Source organism: Sinohyriopsis cumingii, chromosome 3 (genome assembly GCF_028554795.1).
Source record: "Sinohyriopsis cumingii isolate HCF-2022 chromosome 3, ASM2855479v2, whole genome shotgun sequence".
NCBI lineage: Eukaryota > Metazoa > Mollusca > Bivalvia > Unionida > Unionidae > Sinohyriopsis > Sinohyriopsis cumingii.
The window spans coordinates 152878168-152900740 of record NC_142963.1 but is presented as its reverse complement, the minus strand read 5'-3'; the positions used below and the strand labels follow the sequence as shown (position 1 = coordinate 152900740).

The 22573-nt window shown below is 35.0% G+C and overlaps 1 protein-coding gene across 3 annotated transcripts in view; it reads right to left on the bottom strand.

Moving 5' to 3' along the window:
* The window catches only part of LOC149804168 (plexin-A2-like), a 328681-nt gene that overhangs the window by 274329 nt on the left and 31779 nt on the right, over positions 1-22573 (bottom strand). For all 3 annotated transcript variants that reach the window (XR_016420317.1, XM_089954145.1, XM_089954146.1), the window contains exons 2-3: positions 19590-20735; positions 12706-12888 (exon numbers count right to left, since the gene is read on the bottom strand). Coding sequence is in view for 2 of the 3 variants with exons in the window: in XM_089954145.1 (XP_089810271.1) it covers positions 12706-12888; positions 19590-20714 (1308 nt within the window). In the remaining variant the exon portion in view is untranslated. The remainder of the gene's footprint in view (positions 1-12705; positions 12889-19589; positions 20736-22573) is intronic.

Sequence of the window (22573 nt, the reverse complement as noted above, 5' to 3'; positions counted from 1 at the left end):
TTTGCCACAAGAAACTTCTTTTTTTAACAAATCAATCATCTTAACTTTATTTTTTAAATGAAATGTTTTGCTAAATATAAAACAGTTCTAAATTTAATATGATTATTGTACGACTGAGTAAGATGTAATATTTTCAGTTTTAAAGTTGCGAACAAAGAATTAAGACAATGAACAATGCTAGGTGTTCACTAAATGCCATCCTTGTACCATAATTATTTTGCAAATGCTTTTCTTAAAAATCAATCTCATAATGTTCGCTTGTGAAGCTAATCAGTCCCAAACGAATCTCAGGTAATCAGTGCCACATGAATCTGATGCAATCAATCCCACATGAATGTGATGTAATCAGTGTCACATGAATCTGATGTAATCAATCCCACATGAATGTGATGTAATCAATCCCATATGAATGTGAGGTAATCAGTTAAATGAATATGATGAATTGTTAATTTTGAATGTTTTAGATCATATGGGTACACAAAGTTAAATGACTGAAATGGACTGTTCCTTTATATCATGTGGGTACACAAAGTTAAATGAATGTGAAGAATTGTTCCTTTAGATCATATGGGTACACAAAGTTAAATGAATGTGATGGATTGTTACTTTAGATCATATGGGTACACAAAGTTAAATGAATGTGAAGAATTGTTCCTTTAGATCATATGGGTACACAAAGTTAAATGAATGTGATGGATTGTTACTTTAGATCATATGGGTACACGAAGTTAAATGAATGTGATGGACTGTTCCTTTATATCATGTGGGTACACAAAGTTAAATGAATGTGATGGACTGTTCCTTTATATCATGTGGGTACACAAAGTTAAATGAATGTGAAGAATTGTTACTTTAGATCATATGGGTACACAAAGTTAAATGAATGTGATGGACTGTTCCTTTAGATCATATGGGTAAACGAAGTTAAATGAATGTGATGGATTGCTACTTTAGATCATGTGGGTACACAAAGTTAAATGAATGTGATGGACTGTTCCTTTAGATCATATGGGTACACAAAGTTAAATGAATGTGATGTACTGTTCCTTTATATCATATGGGTACACAAAGTTAAATGACTGTGATGGACTGTTCCTTTATATCATGTGGGTACACAAAGTTAAATGAATGTGAAGAATTGTTACTTTAGATCATATGGGTACACAAAGTTAAATGACTGTGATGGACTGTTCCTTTATATCATATGGGTACACGAAGTCAAATTACTGTGATGGACTGTTCCTTTAGATCATATGGGTACACAAAGTTAAATGAATGTGATGGATTGTTACTTTAGATCATATGGGTACACAAAGTTAAATGAATGTGATGGACTGTTCCTTTAGATCATATGGGTACACAAAGTTAAATGAATGTGATGGACTGTTCCTTTAGATCATATGGGTACACAAAGTTAAATGAATGTGATGGATTGTTCCTTTAGATCATATGGGTACACAAAGTTAAATGAATGTGATGGACTGTTCCTTTAGATCATATGGGTAAACGAAGTTAAATGAATGTGATGGATTGCTACTTTAGATCATGTGGGTACACAAAGTTAAATGAATGTGATGGACTGTTCCTTTAGATCATATGGGTAAACGAAGTTAAATGAATGTGATGGATTGCTACTTTAGATCATGTGGGTAAACGAAGTTAAATGAATGTGATGGACTGTTACTTTAGATCATGTGGGTACACAAAGTTAAATGAATGTGATGGACTGTTCCTTTAGATCATATGGGTAAACGAAGTTAAATGAATGTGATGGATTGCTACTTTAGATCATGTGGGTACACAAAGTTAAATGAATGTGATGGACTGTTCCTTTAGATCATATGGGTAAACGAAGTTAAATGAATGTGATGGATTGTTACTTTAGATCATATGGGTACACGAAGTCAAATTACTGTGATGGACTGTTCCTTTAGATCATATGGGTACACAAAGTTAAATGAATGTGATGGATTGCTACTTTAGATCATGTGGGTAAACGAAGTTAAATGAATGTGATGGACTGTTCCTTTAGATCATATGGGTAAACGAAGTTAAATGAATGTGATGGATTGCTACTTTAGATCATGTGGGTACACAAAGTTAAATGAATGTGATGGACTGTTCCTTTAGATCATATGGGTACACAAAGTTAAATGAATGTGATGGATTGTTACTTTAGATCATATGGGTACACGAAGTCAAATTACTGTGATGGACTGTTCCTTTAGATCATATGGGTACACAAAGTTAAATGAATGTGATGGATTGTTACTTTAGATCATATGGGTACACGAAGTCAAATTACTGTGATGGACTGTTCCTTTAGATCATATGGGTACACAAAGTTAAATGAATGTGATGGATTGTTACTTTAGATCATATGGGTACACGAAGTCAAATTACTGTGATGGACTGTTCCTTTAGATCATATGGGTACACAAAGTTAAATGAATGTGATGGATTGTTACTTTAGATCATATGGGTACACGAAGTTAAATGAATGTGATGGATTGTTCCTTTAGATTATATGGGTACACAAAGTTAAATGAATGTGATGGACTGTTCCTTTAGATCATATGGGTACACAAAGTTAAATGGATGTGATGGACTGTTACCTTAGATCATATGGGTACACAAAGTTAAATGGTTGTTCTGCAGGGCTAACACAAGCCTAGAGAAATAAAATCATAAATGTCTGGCCAAACAATGTGTCTCATGCCTCTGAGCAGTGCTTCTAGTAAGCTGACCATTTATTTGAGCAAGGCCCTATCTTGCCATAATATAAAATGCAAAGCAGAATATACAACATATACTAAATGAAAATACATGCATACAATTATGGCAATAAACTCCCTCCATACTTCTGTATCCTCCTCGATATTATGCTCTAAGATTGTAGTACTGGAGGCTCTGAAAATTTTGACTGAACCTGAATGTAACTGCTGAAATGTTTTCTAGACATGGTGGGGGGTTCTTGAGGTGCCTGTCAGTGCAAGGCACTTTACTCAACTGCCTCACAATATAACCTTTCATGTGCTGATGAGTGATAAAACCCTACTGATCAATATTTCTTTCTTTCTTTCCTGATCAGCAACCACATTTTATCAGCCTTATTTACAGTACTCCTTTTGGACTGTGCCAATGACTGTCATTTTCATGTTTGGCACAAGTGTTCCCTCTAAGCCCTCTGCAAATTACGTGTGATTCCTATTGCCCACATTTTAAAATTAGGGTAGGTAGGTAGTTTTTTTATATAAAAATACACATTTTATATATTATAATGATTAGTATATATAATGTACTATGCACTTCAAGTATTGGGCAAAACCGCTCACATGGATGCACTAATCAATTTCAGGAAAATTTGTTTTTGTTAAATTTTCCTTTTATGTGGGTGGGGGAAGAGTAATAAGGTCAGCAATGAAAAGCAGGGTTGTTCAGCTGACCTGTGCCTTTAAGGGTGCTTAAAAAATATGCCAAAAAATAAAGATAAAAGATCTATCGCTCAATTTTAACAGAATGAATTCAACATATCCCAAGCTAACTTATATATGTTGCCAAAAGAATAAAAGGATTAATTTCATTAGCTGAAAGAAATGTCTCAATAATTCTGATTGGCTAGGGCATCAACTGAAAGAAATGTCTCAATAATTCTGACTGGCTAGGGCACCAATTCTGACTGGCTAGGGCACCAACTGAAAGAAATGTCTCAATAATTCTGACTGGCTAGGGCACCAACTGAAAGAAATGTCTCAAAATTCTGACTGGCTTGGGCACCAACTGAGAATACAATGTTGATAAGCATGAATAAAAGAGAAGAAAAAATCTTCAGCAAAAGCAATGCTGCACTTGTTTCAAAAGTAGTGTACTGTGAGGATAACATATAAAACCAACGTCTAAAAGTAGCGTACTGTGAGGATAACATATAGAACCAACATCACAAAAGTAGTGTACTGTGAGGATAACATATAGAACCAACATCCAAAAGTAGTGTACTGGGAGGATAACATATAGACCCAATGTCCAAAAGTAGTGTACTGGGAGGATAAAATATAGACCCAATGTCCAAAAGTAGTGTACTTGGAGGATAAAATATAAACCTGATGTCCAAAATTAATTCAAGAGGGGGAGGCTGATAAAAAAGAAAGTGTTTGAATTTTATCGACTAGAAACAGGCAAGGATATTTGCAATCCCTAGTATTTTTAAGTAACCCCATTTTCTGACCTTGTGGAGTCTCTTTGACCCTTTTTTCTGACCTGAAGGATCTTTGGCCTAATTTTCTGAGCCCCCCCCTCATCGCCAAATATGTGTTTCTGGTCAGCCGACTGTTCTTGTTTTTCGTTGCCAACCCTAGCAAACCCACCCACTAAAAAATTTAAACAACCCCAAAATAAATTCTGAAACTGATTTGTGCACTTAATGGAGCTGGTTAAACCCACCACTTCAAGTGCTTAGTGTGTGTGTGCGTATATATATATATTTATATTAATTTTTAAAAAAATAATGAAAACAACAACAATCTAAATACTCTAATTTTAAAACCAGTGCAACAGGAAATAATTTTCTTTTTTGCCTGACCTTGTTGAGGCTCTTGGACTCAATTTTCAAACTGACCTTGTTGAGGCTCTTTGACTCAGTTTACAATATGACCTTGTTGAGGCTCTTTGAGTCAAGTTTCAATATAACCTTGTTGAGGCTCTTTGACTCAGTTTATAATATGACCTTGTTGAGGCTCTTTGGCTCAATTCTCAATATGACCTTGTTGAGGCTCTTTGACTCAGTTTACAATATGACCTTGTTGAGGCTCTTTGGATCAGTTTTCAATCTCACCATGTCGAGGCTCTTTGGCCTAATTTTCAATCCTTTTCCCATTTCTCGAATATACACTACATAAAAAATGTAAGCCATCATATTTGTGACTTCTGCAGTATACAGAATTTTGCAAGTGCAGCAATCTATACCAATATTACAAAGTTCTAAATAAATTAAATTTTGAAAATTTTCTTTAAAATGTTGATTCAGTCTCGTAATCATGCACACAATAAGCAATACTGATGTGCATGTAGGTTGAATTATCATATATGTTACCAGTCTCAAGGTGAAGGTAACATTTATGCCTGCAAATCAAAATATAAAAAACCTGACTGCCATGCTCACTCTGCCATGATGTAGATTATTGCAGATGCTTATCAAACATTCAATGATAACAGCATCACAGGCTTCCAGTAACCTTGATAAATCTATCCACAGGTTTTGAACCTTGACTTGAATAAATATTTTATGAAGCCAAGACTAGAAAGGGGGAAAAAAGGCAAACATTTTACATTGTGAATATTTTATGGTGGAGTGATTGCATGAGCAGCAAACCATCACAAACATTTTAAGCTTTTTTTCAATAACAAAGGGCTGATTACCTTCTGGCAGTTTTAATCTATTTTTGGCAACCATTAATTGAAACTTGTCACAGTGTATTGGGAAGCCCTCCACAAAACTGTCAGTTTGAAGCTAAGATTTGAATTCAGGCTGACAATTTTCACATTTTTGACAGCCCTGTCTGACAATTATGATACAAAACATACTTTCCATGATGTGTTATCACACTAATGAGAAAATGCTAAATCAACAGAATATTCTCCCTTCTTGTAAAGTCAAAAATTTCAATGAAAATTTACATATTAAGGACGAAATTTCAGTATTTAAGTATTTGTACATCTTACTCACTGTGTAAAATTTTGACGTTCACTCCTGGGGCCCCGAGTGGCCAAGTGGTCTAAAGCGCTCTCCATTATGGATCACTGCCGTTTAACCTGTCTGCATGGAATTGAGTCTTGGGCTTGGCCAATGTAGGCATGTGAGGAAGCTTGCCAGGAGCTTCTTGTGGGTCAGTGGTTCTTTCCTGGGGTTTACCCAGGTTCTTCCTCCACCATTTATACTAGCCGCCATGTATAGCCTATCTTGTGCTGAAAAATGGCGTTAAACCCTACAACAACAACATTCACTCCTTAATTTTTCTGTCTTCTAGATTTGATCAATTTTGAAAGCATTTAATGTATGGTCTCAATGATGAAATGTCTTGTACCTGCCATTTCTTTGTCTCACTGATGAAATGTCTTGTACATGCCATTTCTATCTCATTTATGAAATGTATTGTACATGCCATTTCTTTGTCTCACTGATGAAATGTCTTGTACATGCCATTTATTTGTCTCACTGATGAAATGTCTTGTACGTGCCATTTCTTTGTCTCACTGATGAAATGTCTTGTACCTGCGATTTCTTTGTCTAATTTATGAAATGTCTTGTACCTGCGATTTCTTTGTCTAATTTATGAAATGTCTTGTACCTGCCATTTCATTGTCTCATTTAGGAAATGTCTCATATCTGCCATTTCTTTGTCTCAATTACGAAATGTCTTGCATCTGCCATTTCTTTATGGATCTCTAAAGTCCTTTAAACCAATCTTTTTTCAATGCTATATTTAGCAAGCAAAAGTCTGTTTGCTCCGACTATACAATTAAACTGTAACAATAAAGTGAATTAAATTATCAGTATGGACACGGATAATGTACATTCTCATACCAGGAAATGTTTTAACATTGATGGGAGGGATGGGAGGCAGTAATGATAATGGGAGAATCTTCCTTCTGGTGGAGAGTATGACATGTACGGGTTCTGTAAAGGCAAAAAGGGATGGTGGGATTAGAAAAGCATCATTTTGGTGGGTGAAAAACAAATTCATCCTACTTTGGGATTTTTTCAGGTGCCAGATTTCTAAGTATCTTAATCCTTGCTCCATTCTACAATTACTACATGTCTTAGTCATCGAAAACATGTAAGTAACTACTTTAGCGGGAGGGAAAGACTGTGCAGTAGTTTGCCAGTGATTACCTAATTTTAAAGACTGAGATGCAGGTGCATAGCAACAACAGCTGCAGTTCTCTGTAAAATAAACACTGACAGCTTATTGGAAAGTACTAGATTTTGTTCTTTTTCTCAAAGTATTGCAGTGTTCTGCATCTCTTGAGACTGGTGGGTGCTTTGATTTTGCAATTAACTCTCATACTTTGGAATCATTATACACAGGAAAATGGTCTAGAATCTTCCCTTGTCACTGGGACTGCTCATGCTGTTGAGAATGCTGGAATTTATCAGGAACAATGCGCAACAATCTTGTGTCAAGCCAGGATTGCGAAGGCATTTTAATATATTTTTTTAAGGTTTACAATAATACCAGTCTGGGTAACTAGTTCTTTAAAGGCTGACAATAATACCAGTCTGGGTAACTAGTTCTTTAAAGGCTGACAATAATACCAGTCTGGGTAACTAGTTCTTTAAAGGCTGACAATAATACCAGTCTGGGTAACTAGTTCTTTGCATTAATGGATTAAAGGCTCATGTGACTTCCAATATTTGCATGTTCTAAAAATCAGGTTAATAAACCAATCAATTTAATTCCAAGTGTATTTACTTTCCAACTTCTAGATCTAGCTAATAAGATCAAACAGATTCCCAAGCCAGGATAGCACCTGAATACACATTCTGAATGCCACCAATAACAGATATGTGCAGCTTTCACCACTAATTACCTCCATCCCAATACACAACCTACAGACCCATTGTAATCTTGGGAAGCTTTTTGTATTAGCAGTACTCATAACAGTGGTTAGATCCAAAAGGGTTTTCAATCAGTTCCAACAGACCAGTCAAAATGGGTTTCCATCAGTTCAAGCTGACCAGTCAAAATGGGTTTCCATCAGTTTAAACAGACCAGTCAAAATGGGTTTCCATCAGTTCCAATAGACCAGTCAAAATGGTTTTCCATCAGTTACAACAGACCAGTCAAAATGGGTTTCCAACAGTTCCAACAGACCAGTCAAAATGGGTTTCCATCAGTTCAAGCAGACCAGTCAAAATGGGTTTCCAACAGTTCAAACATACCAGTCAAAATGGGTTTCCATCAGTTCAAACACACCACTCAAAATAGGTTTCCATCAGTTCAAACAGACCAGTCAAAATGGGTTTCCAACAGTTCCAACAGACCAGTAAAAATAGGTTTCCATCAGTTCAAACAGACCAGTCACAATGGATTTCCATCAGTTCCAACAGACCAGTCAAAATGGGTTCAAAACCAGAAACAACATAAAACATGATGCTGCTGATGAATCTACTGAATTCCCTGCGAGCTGCATTACAAAATGCACTGAATACAGCTGACACTCGATTCACACCAATTTGATTTACATGTCTTCATTTCAAAACCATTTATAAGGAAACAGCATTCAATTTTGTGCAATGGTGCTCATTTTTACACCATCACTGGTGCCATGTGCTGTGACTCGTGTGCAGCTCATGCACATGCATTTACAATATTTTCGATTGATGCCAAATTTGATTTATGCCATAACCTCAGAAATGCAACTATGGCATAAAATAATCATCACCAGTACAGGGCATCCCCGATATAATGCACTTCATTATAAAACTGTGCTGAGTACTGGGAAACAATAATGTAATGCACTTCATCATAATAGTGTGCTGAGTACTGGGAAACACTAATATAATGCACTTCATTATAAAAGTGTGCTGAGTACTGGGAAACAATAATATAATGCACTTCGTTATAAAAGTGTGCTGAGTGCTAGGAAACAATGATATAATGCACTTCATTATAAAAGTGTGCTGAATACTGGGAAACACTAATATAATACACTTCATCATAATAGTGTGCTGAAGACTGGGAAACACTATTATAATGCACTTCATCATAATACTGTGCTGAGTATTGGGAAACACCAATATAATGCACTTCATTATAGAAGTGTGCTGAATACTGGGAAACAATGATATAATGCACTTCATTATAAAAGTGTGCTGAATACTGGGAAACACTAATATAACGCACTTCATTATAAAAGTGTGCTGAATACTGGGAAACAATGATATAATGCACTTCATCATAACAGTGTGCTGAGTACTGGGAAACACTGATATAATGCACTTCATCATAATAGTGTAATGAGTACTGGGGAACACCGATATAATGCACTTCATCATAAAAGTGTGCTGAGTACTGGGAAACACCGATATAATGCACTTCATAATAAAAGTGTGCTGAGTACTGGGAAACACTAATATAATGCACTTCATTATAAAAGTGTGCTGAGTACTGGGAAACACTAATATAATACACTTCGTTATAAAAGTGTGCTGAGTACTGGGAAACACTGATATAATGTACTTCATTATAAAAGTGTGCTGAATACTGGGAAACACTAATATAATGCACTTCATTATAAAAGTGTGCTGAATACAGGGCATTCCCTATATAATGCACTTCATTATAAAACTGTGCTGAGTACTGGGAAACACTAATATAATGCACTTCATTATAAAACTGTGCTGAATACAGGGCATCCCCGATATAAAGCACTTCATCATAAAAGTGTACTGAATACTGGGAAACACTAATATAATGCACTTCATTATAAAACTGTGCTGAGTACTGGGAAACAATGATATAATACACTTCATCATAAAAGTGTGCTGAGTACTGGGAAACACTAATATAATGCACTTCATTATAAAAGTGTGCTGAGTATTGGGAAACACTAATATAATGCACTTGATTACAAAACTACAACATACAGGGGAAAACCAAAATGTGTGTGTGTGTGTGATTTTTTATTGCTAATGTAATTTTTATTAAACATTCAGTCATACTGTTATGATGTTTGCAGTGTGGCAGTTTATAGTGATGTCTAGCACTGAGGCATCATGCCACAGACATGCAGCATCATGTCCCACCAAGCCACATTAACCTGAAACCAGAACGACCAGTCGCAACACTAGCCTCTTACTGCTCGGTGCCAAGCAAGGCAGCTGCCAGTTCCATTTTTATAAGACTTTGGGATGACTCGGCCATGGTTCCAACCCATGACGTCCTGCACTCGAGGCAGACACTCTAACCACTTAGGTCACCAGAGTGGTCGAACCCTGACATAACAGACTTCACCAAGAAAACTACACTGAATACAGGCGAACCCTGGTATAATGCATTCACTATAAAAATGAATAAAGGGAAATTCTGATATAATGAACTTCATTATAAAACTGTACTGAATACAGTGGAACCCTGATATAGCACACTTCATTATAAAACCGTACTTAATACAGTGGAACCCTGATATAACACACTTCATTATAAAACTGTACTGAATACAGTGGAACCCTGATATAACACACTTCATTATAAAACTGTACTTAATACAGTGGAACCCTGATATAACACACTTCATTATAAAACTGTAATGAATACTGGGGAATTCTGATTTAGGAAGTTCATTACAAGACTTTACTGAATACAGGGAAACACAAATAGAATACACACCATTGTAAATAGAGAACTGTGATATAATGTACTTCATTATAAAATGCACTGCACAGATGCTACCAGGACCTTGTCTAAAGGGAGTAGCCCCTCCCCCACTCACGAAAATATGGGGCAAACAGGGGGAGGTGAAATGGGAGGGGGCAATAGTTCATATTTACCTAACATTTTAACAGCTGTCTTCTTCCTGTTTCACTCTGTCAGAGCTCTGCTGACATCAAAATTCTCAAAAGGATGTCTCCGCTAGTTGTATATTAGTCTGTTGATTGGTTTTAAGCCTAATATCTCCTTATCTGTGTATAAATATTGTTTAAGCCTAATCTCTCCTCATCTGTATAAATAATGTTCTTTGCAGAGAACCTGCTTTCCAAGACTGAGGTCTGCCAAAGTTTCACCTTCACTTTGTGCCAACTATCATGCCAGGTATTTTATCTCTTCCATAACACTGTATTATAGTTTAAAGTCCATTAATGAAAAATCAGCTTGATCAGACAAAAGTAATTTGAGCCAATCAATATCTGTATCTTTTAATTTCTTTATAGAATGTTATGTAGTTTTATAGCACAAGATCCCTACTGGCTTATTTGTTTGAGAAAAGAAATGAAAATTGCACTATACTCTTAAACTGCCTGTACTTTAATTAGGCTTGATATTCTGACTTTAACTCTGAATACTGCCAAAAAGAGTATTGACTGGCATACCATCTGTTTTTGTCCATCCAGAATGAATGTCAGACTCCTATTCAATATCACTTTTAGGATCAAAATCACTCAAATTTTTCCAGTACCAATAACCTGATATACTTCAATTGATTAACAATCATTCATGTCAAACAGAAGTACCCTACCTGAAAAAAGATGTGACAAGTGCTGTGAGACCTCAGGCCGAACAAATTACATCACGACATGCACTGTAATGCCAATAAAAATTGTATATTGTAAAGAGTACAGTATTAAGCTCACATCTGGAAAAAAAGCTGCAGGATTTGCGCACTCACATGCTCTGGCAGCATCTCCGAGATAAGGGAACTCTAACATATTACACTTCATTATAAAACTGCACTGAATACAAAGGAAACCTGACAAAACAAACTTCAGTATAAAAATTGCATTGAAATACAGAGGAACCACAAGCTAATCTGTGTATGTATTCAGTGTTTCATTCCCTACACAAGTGGCATGAGATATTTTGTGTATGTAACAGTATTTCATTCCCTACAAATGAGGCACATTATATTTTGTGTATGTAACAGTATTTCATTCCCTACATATGTGGTACATATTTTGTGTAGGTATACATCATTTCATTCCCTACATAAATCACATGAGATACTTTGTTTCTACAGTGTTTCATTCCTACACAAGTGGCATGATATATTTTGTGTATGTATACAGTGTTTCATTTCCTACACAAATGTTGCTAGATATTTTGTTTATGTAAACAATATTTTATTCCCTACACATGTGGCACAAGATATTTTGTGCATGCATAGTGTTTCATCAGTTTATGTTAGATTATTCACAAGGAATTCAGTATTCAGACTGAAATGGAATCCAGAATCTTTCAGTCACATTGATCCTGATGTTACACCTTTTGAACATTATCATTAGCACAATTAAAGCAAATGGCAAAATGTATTAACTGTTGATAATCTAGAATTCATGTCATTGTCCAGAATCCACTGTCTTGTTTCAGTCAAAGTGACCTTGAACTTTGACATTTCTAAACCCCAAAACTGACAGGTTCTTCCTTACTCAAAGCGCAAGCTATCCACAAAGTTCACTAAGTGTAGATGGTGGACAACTTAAGTTACTGTACAGAAACCAAACATGAGACAGACAGACAGACAGGTGGATGGTCAGAGAGACAGAAAACATAACAGTTTCCATGGAAAGGCATGCATGTTAAAATGTGCTGACAAAAAAATAACCTTTTCCGATGGGACTAAAGTGTAGATTGTAACCTCAATAAAGCTGGACTGTAACCTAAATAAAGCAGGATTTCCATACAGGATACTAATGAACAAATTCGTAATTGTAACCTAAATAAAGCTGGACTTTAACCTAAATAAAGCTGGACTGTAACCTAAAAAAAGCTGGACTATAACCTAAATAAAGCTGGACTGTAACCTAAATAAAGCTGGACTGTAACCTAAATAAAGCAGGATTTCCATACAGGATACTAATGAACGAATTCGTAAATTGTAACCTAAATAAAGCTGAACTGTAACCTAAATAAAGCAGGATTTCCATACAGGATACTAATGAATGAATTCGTAATTTGTAACCTAAATAATTGTGTAGTGCAGTTTCCATACCTTGATGATATGTCCCTTGACTGTCCCAACAAATGCAATGGTATCTTGAAATTCGGTAGTGACTGCCACAGCAGATACTGTGGTATTGAAGGTAATGGCTGCCTCTGCTTGTATGGGAGTCTGTCCATCAATGGGGGTGTTGATGTCATAGGTTCCACAATAGTCATCACTAATATTGAATTTCTGAAATAATACTGGTTGTAAGTTACTGCAATCTCAATAGTTGTATCAGACACACTTCTGAAATTTTAAAGTAACTCTTGGAAGCCATAAAAAAGAACCCCAAATAACAGCAAAAGATAGTTCAGGGATCAATCTAGGATTTAGATATATGGGTCCAATATCCCCTTGATATTTTCTAAAAGGGTGAGGTCAAGTTTTGATTGGTCAAATTGTTGTGTGGTGCTTATTTTTTTAAACAAAAAAAAACTATTGCTGCATTTCACACCATGATATTACTCAATGTAAATAAATTAACATTAAACAATGTATTAGAGGGACTGCCTTCCATTGGATTCACAGCAGAATTGGAAGTGTATGATGGCATGTTTGTGAAAAACAGGTCTAATGTAGATGTGAAAAAACATTATCCAACTTTCGCTTAATTTGGACTCCGATTGTTTTACTTTAGTGCCAGCTAATATGATGTCATTTCTCACTGCTGATGTGTTCTGTTTACTTAGGCAAACTGTACAAAACAGCAATCTGAACTGTTTTACAAAGCAAATGTATAGTAACATCAAATGAGAATCACTTCATGTATATCTAAAGTGTGGTAATTCTGAAATCGCCTTAATTTACTGCACTGTCGTATCTGGCACAATACAGAGGAATTGAGCAATTTTGACTTTAACTGCATTCTCACTTTTTCTTTGGTTACAATGTTGGATTGTGTGAAGAAAGGAGATCATCTTAGAACAATAGCCATTGAATAAAATACCACTAGGATTGATCCAAATATGGGCAAATTTCTGCAGGAAAATCACCAGAATGTTCACAAAACACCTTGTGAAGGTGGATGTTTGAATATGGTTAGACTGGTTATCATTTATTACTATCCTGAGTATAAACTTGGTAACATGAAGCAGTGCAATCAATAGGATTTAAATGATGCACCTCTGCCATGTATCGATACAATTCATGATACACAGCCTACGATACGATACATTATCGATGGACATGTCATCTTAATGGTCTTTTCATCTGTAAAAGGTATGACAGTGGTAAGTTGCTTATTTCCAATATGATGATAATGACAGACGTAGACTTAGCATCATTCGTATGCCATTCTCATCCATGACAAGACAAAAACACTTTCAAACAGACCACCTAATAGTTTTCAGTGATTTTAAATACATACTTCCGTCATTTCAGTCAGTGACCTGTTTTATCTGATGCACGACTCCTCTTGGTCACCATACCATTAATTTTGCACTGCATGAATGCTTTAAAACATTTTCTTATCAATTTTATGTCTATGCTAAAACTGGGAAGACATTATCTTTATCAAAACAAAAGAAATAATGTAATTTCCTCATGCAAGGAAAATCACATCTAGAACAAGTCCAGGTGTGGGGGTTGGGATGATTACCTCAAAAATCTATCACACTGTACTTTCTACTGATGCGTAACAACTGCAATGGTCACATGCACTTATTTTAGTTAATGAAGAATGAAAGTTATTCACAACAACCACTCCCCTTTCATACCCCTCCATTTTTACACACTTATACAAGGTGATAATCTCATACGTTTTAAATCTGCTCCTCACTATTTCTAATTGTATTTATTTTGTCAGCATGTTCAGTCATTGAATAAATATCTCAACATAAACAAGTCATTCCAACTTTGCTCCCATTGTATGATATAATTACTTCACAAATTGGGGCCCTGAGTGGCCCGAGTAGTCTAAAGTGCTCTCCATTACGGATCACTGCCATCTCACCTATGTCTGCGTGGGTTCAAGTCTCAGATTCGGCAGATGTGGGTATGTGAGAAAGCCTGCCAGGAGCTTCTCATGGGTCTGTGGTTCTTTCCTGGGGTTTTCCCAGGTTCTTCCTCCACCATTAATACTGGCTGCCATGTATAGCCTATCGCGTGCTGAAAAATGGCATTAAACCCCACAACAACAACAACAACAACTAATGCACAGCACAGATTGCTTCTTTAATTTATCTTGAAACAACTTAGAAAAATCATTTATTAAGCACTTCCACGATTTTCTCTGTTGCTTTGCCAGTACCTCTATTGTGTCATGCAGGGAAGAAGCTACATTAAGATCTGAAATTTGGTTACTGTTTACCTTTCCATGGAACAAACAATAACCACCAAACAGACTTCAATGTAATATATTTCACTCTGTGACACACCACATGTGTAGTCATCAAATAAGAATAAGACCCAATTAGACAAGATACGAATCGACAAGGAACTTGAAAGTGGTTATTAAATGACGAGTCAAGTACTTCATTACACACTGGGATGACACATCAGCAATATCTCCTTTATGCTGAACATGCAGTTGGGACAATGTAGTTAGCATGAAATCAGTGAAGTGGGGGGTACATTACGAACCACATCAACTTGTTTTAATTTCTTGAAGGCGAGTGAGTTTTGCAATAGGGTTTTCATTTTTACTTAGGAAAGAAATGAGTACCTGTGTCTGTCACATCTGTCTCAGTTTAAAGAGTAAAATGGTAAACGTCATGACTGCTGAATATTAATGTAACTCTTATATGGTAAGTATGGTTTAGTATTGATTCTCCACCTCTTGTACCGATATGTATATTGGCATAGCAAAAGTATAAATGCATTGATATATCAATGAACTGTTTTTCCCCTAGTAACCACCTTCCTCCCCCACAGGTCTCTGTCAGTGTAATAATAATCATCTTCATAATGCAAATTAGGGTAAAGAGCTAAATTCAAGTCTCTGTCAGTGTAATAATAATCATCTTCATATGGCAAATTAGGGTAAAGTGCTAAATCTAGTTCTCTGTCAGTGTAATAATAATCATCTTCATAATGCAAATGAGGGTAAAGAGCTAAATTCAAGTCTCTGTCAGTGTAATAATAATCATCTTCATAATGCAAATTAGGGTAAAGAGCTAAATTCAAGTCTCTGTCAGTGTAATAATAATCATCTTCATAATGCAAATTAGGATAAAGTGCTAAATCTAGTTCTCTGTCAGTGTAATAATAATCATCTTCATAATGCAAATTAGGGTAAAGAGCTAAATCTAGTTCTCTGTCAGTGTAATAATAATCATCTTCATGATGCATTTTAGGGTAAAGAGCTAAATTCAGGTCTCTGTCAGTGTAATAATAATCATCTTCGTAATGCAAATTAGGGTAAAGTGCTAAATCCAGTCCTCTGTCAGTGTAATAATAATCATCTTCATAATGCAAATTACGGCAAAGAGCTAAATTCAGGTCTCTGTCAGTGTAATAATAATCATCTTCATAATGCAAATTACGGCAAAGAGCTAAATTCAGGTCTCTGTCAGTGTAATAATAATCATATTCATAATGCAAATTAGGGTAAAGTGCTAAATTCAGTTCTCTGTCAGTGTAATAATAATCATCTTCATAATGCAAATTAGGGTAAAGTGCTAAATTCAGGTGTCTGTCAGTGTAATAATAATCATCTTTATAATGCAAATTAGGGTAAAGTTCTAAATTCAGGTCTCTGTCAGTGTAATAATAATCATATTCATAATGCAAATTAGGATAAAGTGCTAAATCTAGTTCTCTGTCAGTGTAATAATAATCATCTTCATATGGCAAATTAGGGTAAAGAGCTAAATTCAAGTCTCTGTCAGTGTAATAATAATCATCTTCATAATGCAAATTAGGATAAAGTGCTAAATCTAGTTCTCTGTCAGTGTAATAATAATCATCTTCATAATGCAAATTAGGGTAAAGTGCTAAATCTAGTTCTCTGTCAGTGTAATAATAATCATCTTCATATGGCAAATTAGGGTAAAGAGCTAAATTCAAGTCTGTCAGTGTAATAATAATCATCTTCATAATGCAAATTAGGATAAAGTGCTAAATCTAGTTCTCTGTCAGTGTAATAATAATCATCTTCATAATGCAAATTAGGGTAAAGAGCTAAATTCAAGTCTCTGTCAGTGTAATAATTATCATCTTCATAATGCAAATTAGGATAAAGTGCTAAATCTAGTTCTCTGTCAGTGTAATAATAATCATCTTCATAATGCAAATTAGGGTAAAGAGCTAAATTCAAGTCTCTGTCAGTGTAATAATAATCATCTTCATGATGCAAATTAGGGTAAAGAGCTGAATTCAGGTCTCTGTCAGTGTAATAATAATCATCTTCATAATGCAAATTAGGATAAAGAGCTAAATCCAGTTCTCTGTCAGTGTAATAATAATCATCTTCATAATGCAAATTAGGATAAAGTGCTAAATCTAGTTTTCTGTCAGTGTAATAATAATCATCTTCATAATGCAAATTAGGGTAAAGAGCTAAATTCAGTTCTCTGTCAGTGTAATAATAATCATCTTCATAATGCAAATTAGGGTAAAGAGCTAAATTCAGGTCTCTGTCAGTGTAATAATAATTATCTTCATAATGCAAATTAGGGTAAAGAGCTAAATTCAGGTCTCTGTCAGTGTAATAATAATCATATTCATAATGCAAATTAGGGTAAAGAGCTAAATTCAGGTCTCTGTCAGTGTAATAATAATCATCTTCATAATGCAAATTAGGGTAAAGAGCTAAATTCAGGTCTCTGTCAGTGTAATAATAATCATATTCATAATGCAAATTAGGGTAAAGAGCTAAATTCAGTTCTCTGTCAGTGTAATAATAATCATCTTCATAATGCAAATTAGGGTAAAGTGCTAAATTCAGTTCTCTGTCAGTGTAATAATAATCATCTTCATAATGCAAATTAGGGTAAAGAGCTAAATTCAGGTCTCTGTCAGTGTAATAATAATCATATTCATAATGCAAATTAGGGTAAAGTGCTAAATTCAGTTCTCTGTCAGTGTAATAATAATCATCTTCATAATGCAAATTAGGGTAAAGAGCTAAATCCAGTTCTCTGTCAGTGTAATAATAATCATCTTCATAATGCAAATTAGGGTAAAGTTCTAAATTCAGGTCTCTGTCAGTGTAATAATAATCATCTTCATAATGCAAATTAAGGTCCAGAGCTAAATTCAGGTCTCTGTCAGTGTAATAATAATCATCTTCATAATGCAAATTAGGGTAAAGAGCTAAATCCAGTCCTCTGTCAGTGTAATAATAATCATCTTCATAATGCAAATTAGGGTAAAGAGCTAAATTCAAGTCTCTGTCAGTGTAATAATAATCATCTTCATAATGCAAATTAGGATAAAGTGCTAAATCCAGTTCTCTGTCAGTGTAATAATAATCATCTTCATAATGCAAATTACGGCAAAGAGCTAAATTCAGGTCTCTGTCAGTGTAATAATAATCATCTTCATAATGCAAATTAGGGTAAAGAGCTAAATTCAGGTCTCTGTCAGTGTAATAATAATCATCTTCATAATGCAAATTAGGGTAAAGTGCTAAATTCAGGTCTCTGTCAGTGTAATAATAATCATCTTCATAATGCAAATTACGGCAAAGAGCTAAATTCAGGTCTCTGTCAGTGTAATAATAATCATCTTCATAATGCAAATTACGGCAAAGAGCTAAATTCAGGTCTCTGTCAGTGTAATAATAATCATATTCATAATGCAAATTAGGGTAAAGTGCTAAATTCAGTTCTCTGTCAGTGTAATAATCATCTTCATAATGCAAATTAGGGTAAAGTGCTAAATTCAGTTCTCTGTCAGTGTAATAATAATCATCTTCATAATGCAAATTAGGGTAAAGAGCTAAATTCAGGTGTCTGTCAGTGTAATAATAATCATCTTCATAATGCAAATTAGGGTAAAGAGCTAAATCCAGTTCTCTGTCAGTGTAATAATAATCATCTTCATGATGCATTTTAGGGTAAAGAGCTAAATTCAGGTCTCTGTCAGTGTAATAATAATCATCTTCATAATGCAAATTAGGGTAAAGTGCTAAATCCAGTCCTCTGTCATTGTAATAATAATCATCTTCATAATGCAAATTACGGCAAAGAGCTAAATTCAGGTCTCTGTCAGTGTAATAATAATCATATTCATAATGCAAATTAGGGTAAAGTGCTAAATTCAGTTCTCTGTCAGTGTAATAATCATCTTCATAATGCAAATTAGGGTAAAGTGCTAAATTCAGTTCTCTGTCAGTGTAATAATAATCATCTTCATAATGCAAATTAGGGTAAAGAGCTAAATTCAGGTGTCTGTCAGTGTAATAATAATCATCTTCATAATGCAAATTAGGGTAAAGAGCTAAATTCAGGTCTCTGTCAGTGTAATAATAATCATCTTCATAATGCAAATTAGGGTAAAGAGCTAAATTCAGGTCTCTGTCAGTGTAATAATAATCATCTTCATAATGCAAATTACGGTAAAGAGCTGAATTCAGGTATCTGTCAGTGTAATAATAATCATATTCATAATGCAAATTAGGGTAAAGAGCTAAATTCAGGTGTCTGTCAGTGTAATAATAATCATCTTCATAATGCAAATTAGGGTAAAGAGCTAAATTCAGAATCAGCAATGTGATGGAGATGTGCAAAATTTGTAATGAATTTACCTTATATGTTGTATGGTACATTTTTATCTCACACAATCCATTTTTTTTCACTTGTGTGATAATGAATTTTGTTAAACACAACCATGTCAAAGTTTCAATGAAGATTTCATGGGTACCATCTTAAACATAACAAATTTGCATGACTATCGATTTTTAATTTTATCTTAGCTGGTATAGAGATTAGGAATAAAAGTCAACTTACAGTTTTCAGGCAAGTAACTTGTGAGATAATATGAGATGGTCCAGTGTTTCCTATCCCATCAAAACAAGCCTTTATGTTCTCAGTAAATATCCTCCGAACTGTTCTCAATGGATAAACACAAAGTGCAGAGTCACTTCCAGGAATGGCTGTGTTTGGGTTTCCAATACTGCATACGACATATAGAACATCCTCATGTTCACTAATGCCCATAGTTTTGGCAAGGCTAGATCCTGCCTTAGCAACATACGCTGCCTGGACCAAATTGTAGAGGGCGCCATTGTGCATGCATTTAAGCTGCACTTCGGCATATGAATAGTAATCTCTATCTGCCTGACATACACGAATCAGCTTGGAAATGTATGACTCTGTGGTAGGATTCTGCTTCTGAACAGTAACAAAGTAACTAAATTTATCAGAACCGAAGCCATATATGTAATACACTGGAAACGTATCCCTAAGCATTGCCTCAATACTTTTGGATGAGCTTGTACCTATGCCTTTGTAAAACAAATCAAAACTTTCTAATTTGCGGCTAGCTATCGCTGGGACAAGATCACGGAATACCGACTGTCCAGCATTGGTTCTTGAGGCAGCGACATAAAGAACGTGTGATTCAAGGACACCATCTTTTGGACCTGGTGCAATGAATGCTACTGTGGTGCTTGTAGCATTATTTGCAACTACTGGAACGTAACTATCTGGACTCTTGAATTCAATGTCACTTAGATTGTACCTTTCACAGATGCCATGAGATAGGCTTGAACATGCAATTAGTTTGCTATTTTTGTAATCTATCACCAATGCCTTATTGTAAGCATTCATTGGCTTTTTGGGTTGATCACATGAAGCAGTAGTATACTGTGGCTGGCAGTTTGGATTGTCATCTTTCGGCCCTGTTGTTGCACTCTTTATCAATGTCAAGTTGGATGAAAGCTGATAGAGGTTGTTCATGGCACCTGTGTAAACATTTCCTGTTTTCGTGTTCAGTACCATATGACTAAATGCCCCTTTGGTGGAGTCAATCTCAAACTTGTTGACTATATAGATATTTGACCCTGTTGTCATGGCAATGGTTCCAAGCAACAGCATCAATAGCACCTCCATCTTGAATGTGCTGCCTGACATTTGAACTTGTTACCACATTACCTGGAGAAGAAAACAAGAAACCATGCAAGTAAATATTAGAAGTTACTAGACACTCTTTTAATGTGTAACAAGACCTGTAATACGAGTGATTTATGTATGGCATAAAAGGTGAACAAAATATTCTCCTCTGATGTGGCTATCTTGTAATGCCACAGTGTCTAATACCTAAATCACACTATGCACAAGTACCACTATATACCCTGATTTGCTGAAAGACCCCCTTCCCCTCAACTATATATATTATGTTTAACTTTTGTAAACAACCTATTACCTAGCAAATTTTTGTCCATGACTATATATTGTACTTTTAAGATAATGCGAACAGGTTGACCATAAAAGGTTCTAGAAGGCATACCTGCTTTTTATCTTGTTTGTAAGTTATATGAAGGTTGTTTACTTTGATTTGCATTCAAGATCTAGCCTTAGAATGTTCTAGACAAGAAATTGTTTACCAATTTGACGGAAAAATGCCCACATACTGGTCATCTTATTGCATCTAAGTTTTCATGTAAGGTTCTGAATAAATCTAATTCTTCGTTCCTACTTTAAGTTCCACTCTCAAATCATTGTTAGTTGTGTTTCAGATATAATTTGAGAGGAAGCATTTATTTGGAAATTATTCATTGGAATTAAAAGGTGGTCATTGACATTTTAGACTAAATCACTATTCTGTTATTATTTTGAATTCAGTCAATGATAATCTGGATTATACCATTGTGATACATCAAGACTGTTGGCACATTACTTCATAAGAGTTGTCACATCAGCACATTCAATACCTGAATTCATTCAGAATACTTGTGGACTTGTGATAGAACTTTTATGATTATTTGTGATTTAATTCACAACATTTTAAGTTCCTTTAAATTTTCACTTTGTATTATGTATTAGGAAATAAATTATCTATTGAAATTTGCCAAACTTGTTGATTTTTTAAAAACTTTTTCTATTATAACCCAGGAGCATGATCCAAATTCCTGTGTTGACAATTAGTAGCAGGTAACATAAGCAATATAAAAACATCAACCAGTACAGCACATTTCCTGTGAGGCACCAGTCACATGCAACATTATGTAAGTGTATACCACCATCCATTCCTTATGACATAAACAAAGTCACAATACTTTTATATACAAACAGCACAATAAAATATGCCTATCAAATATGTTTACATCCGAATCCTCTATGAATTCCTCCATGTACAGCCTCAAGTGATGGCAGTGTAGGCTTCAACACCTTTACTGCATTCTTTGCATGGAGAACAATAAAAACAGCTGGTCCCTGTTGCTGATTTTTCCATGCTGAGAATAGCAATCATTTATAACATTCTCTGCATGGGGAACAATAAAATCAGCAGCTGAGTTTTTTTCCGCTGTAGATACCTATTCTTGCCTTGTTGTAGTGCGCATGCATATCTTTCATGTTTTGTATCTCCCATTGAGACAAATGGCCTAATGATGCAATCTTTTCTTCAAAAATTACCAATGTGCATGCAATGAATACAATTTCCTGCTAAAAGAAAAATAACAAATGTTCATACAATGCATCTAAATATACCACAATGATATATACATGTACATAAAAAGAAAAAAATTGTATATAAAATAAGATAAAATAGCTGACTGAGTTGAAATGCATGAGACAAAGAGCATGGTGGGAAATCATTAAAAACTTTCAACAAAAAAAAGTAAAATTCTGAACTAAAACCTGCTTGATTAATTCAAGTTGTATACAGCTAATTGTTGTTATAATGCAGTAATGAGGTCCATAATGAATGGAACTGTAATGAGGGAGAAATGGAATTATAATGAGGTAGAAATGTGCTATTATAAGGCAAT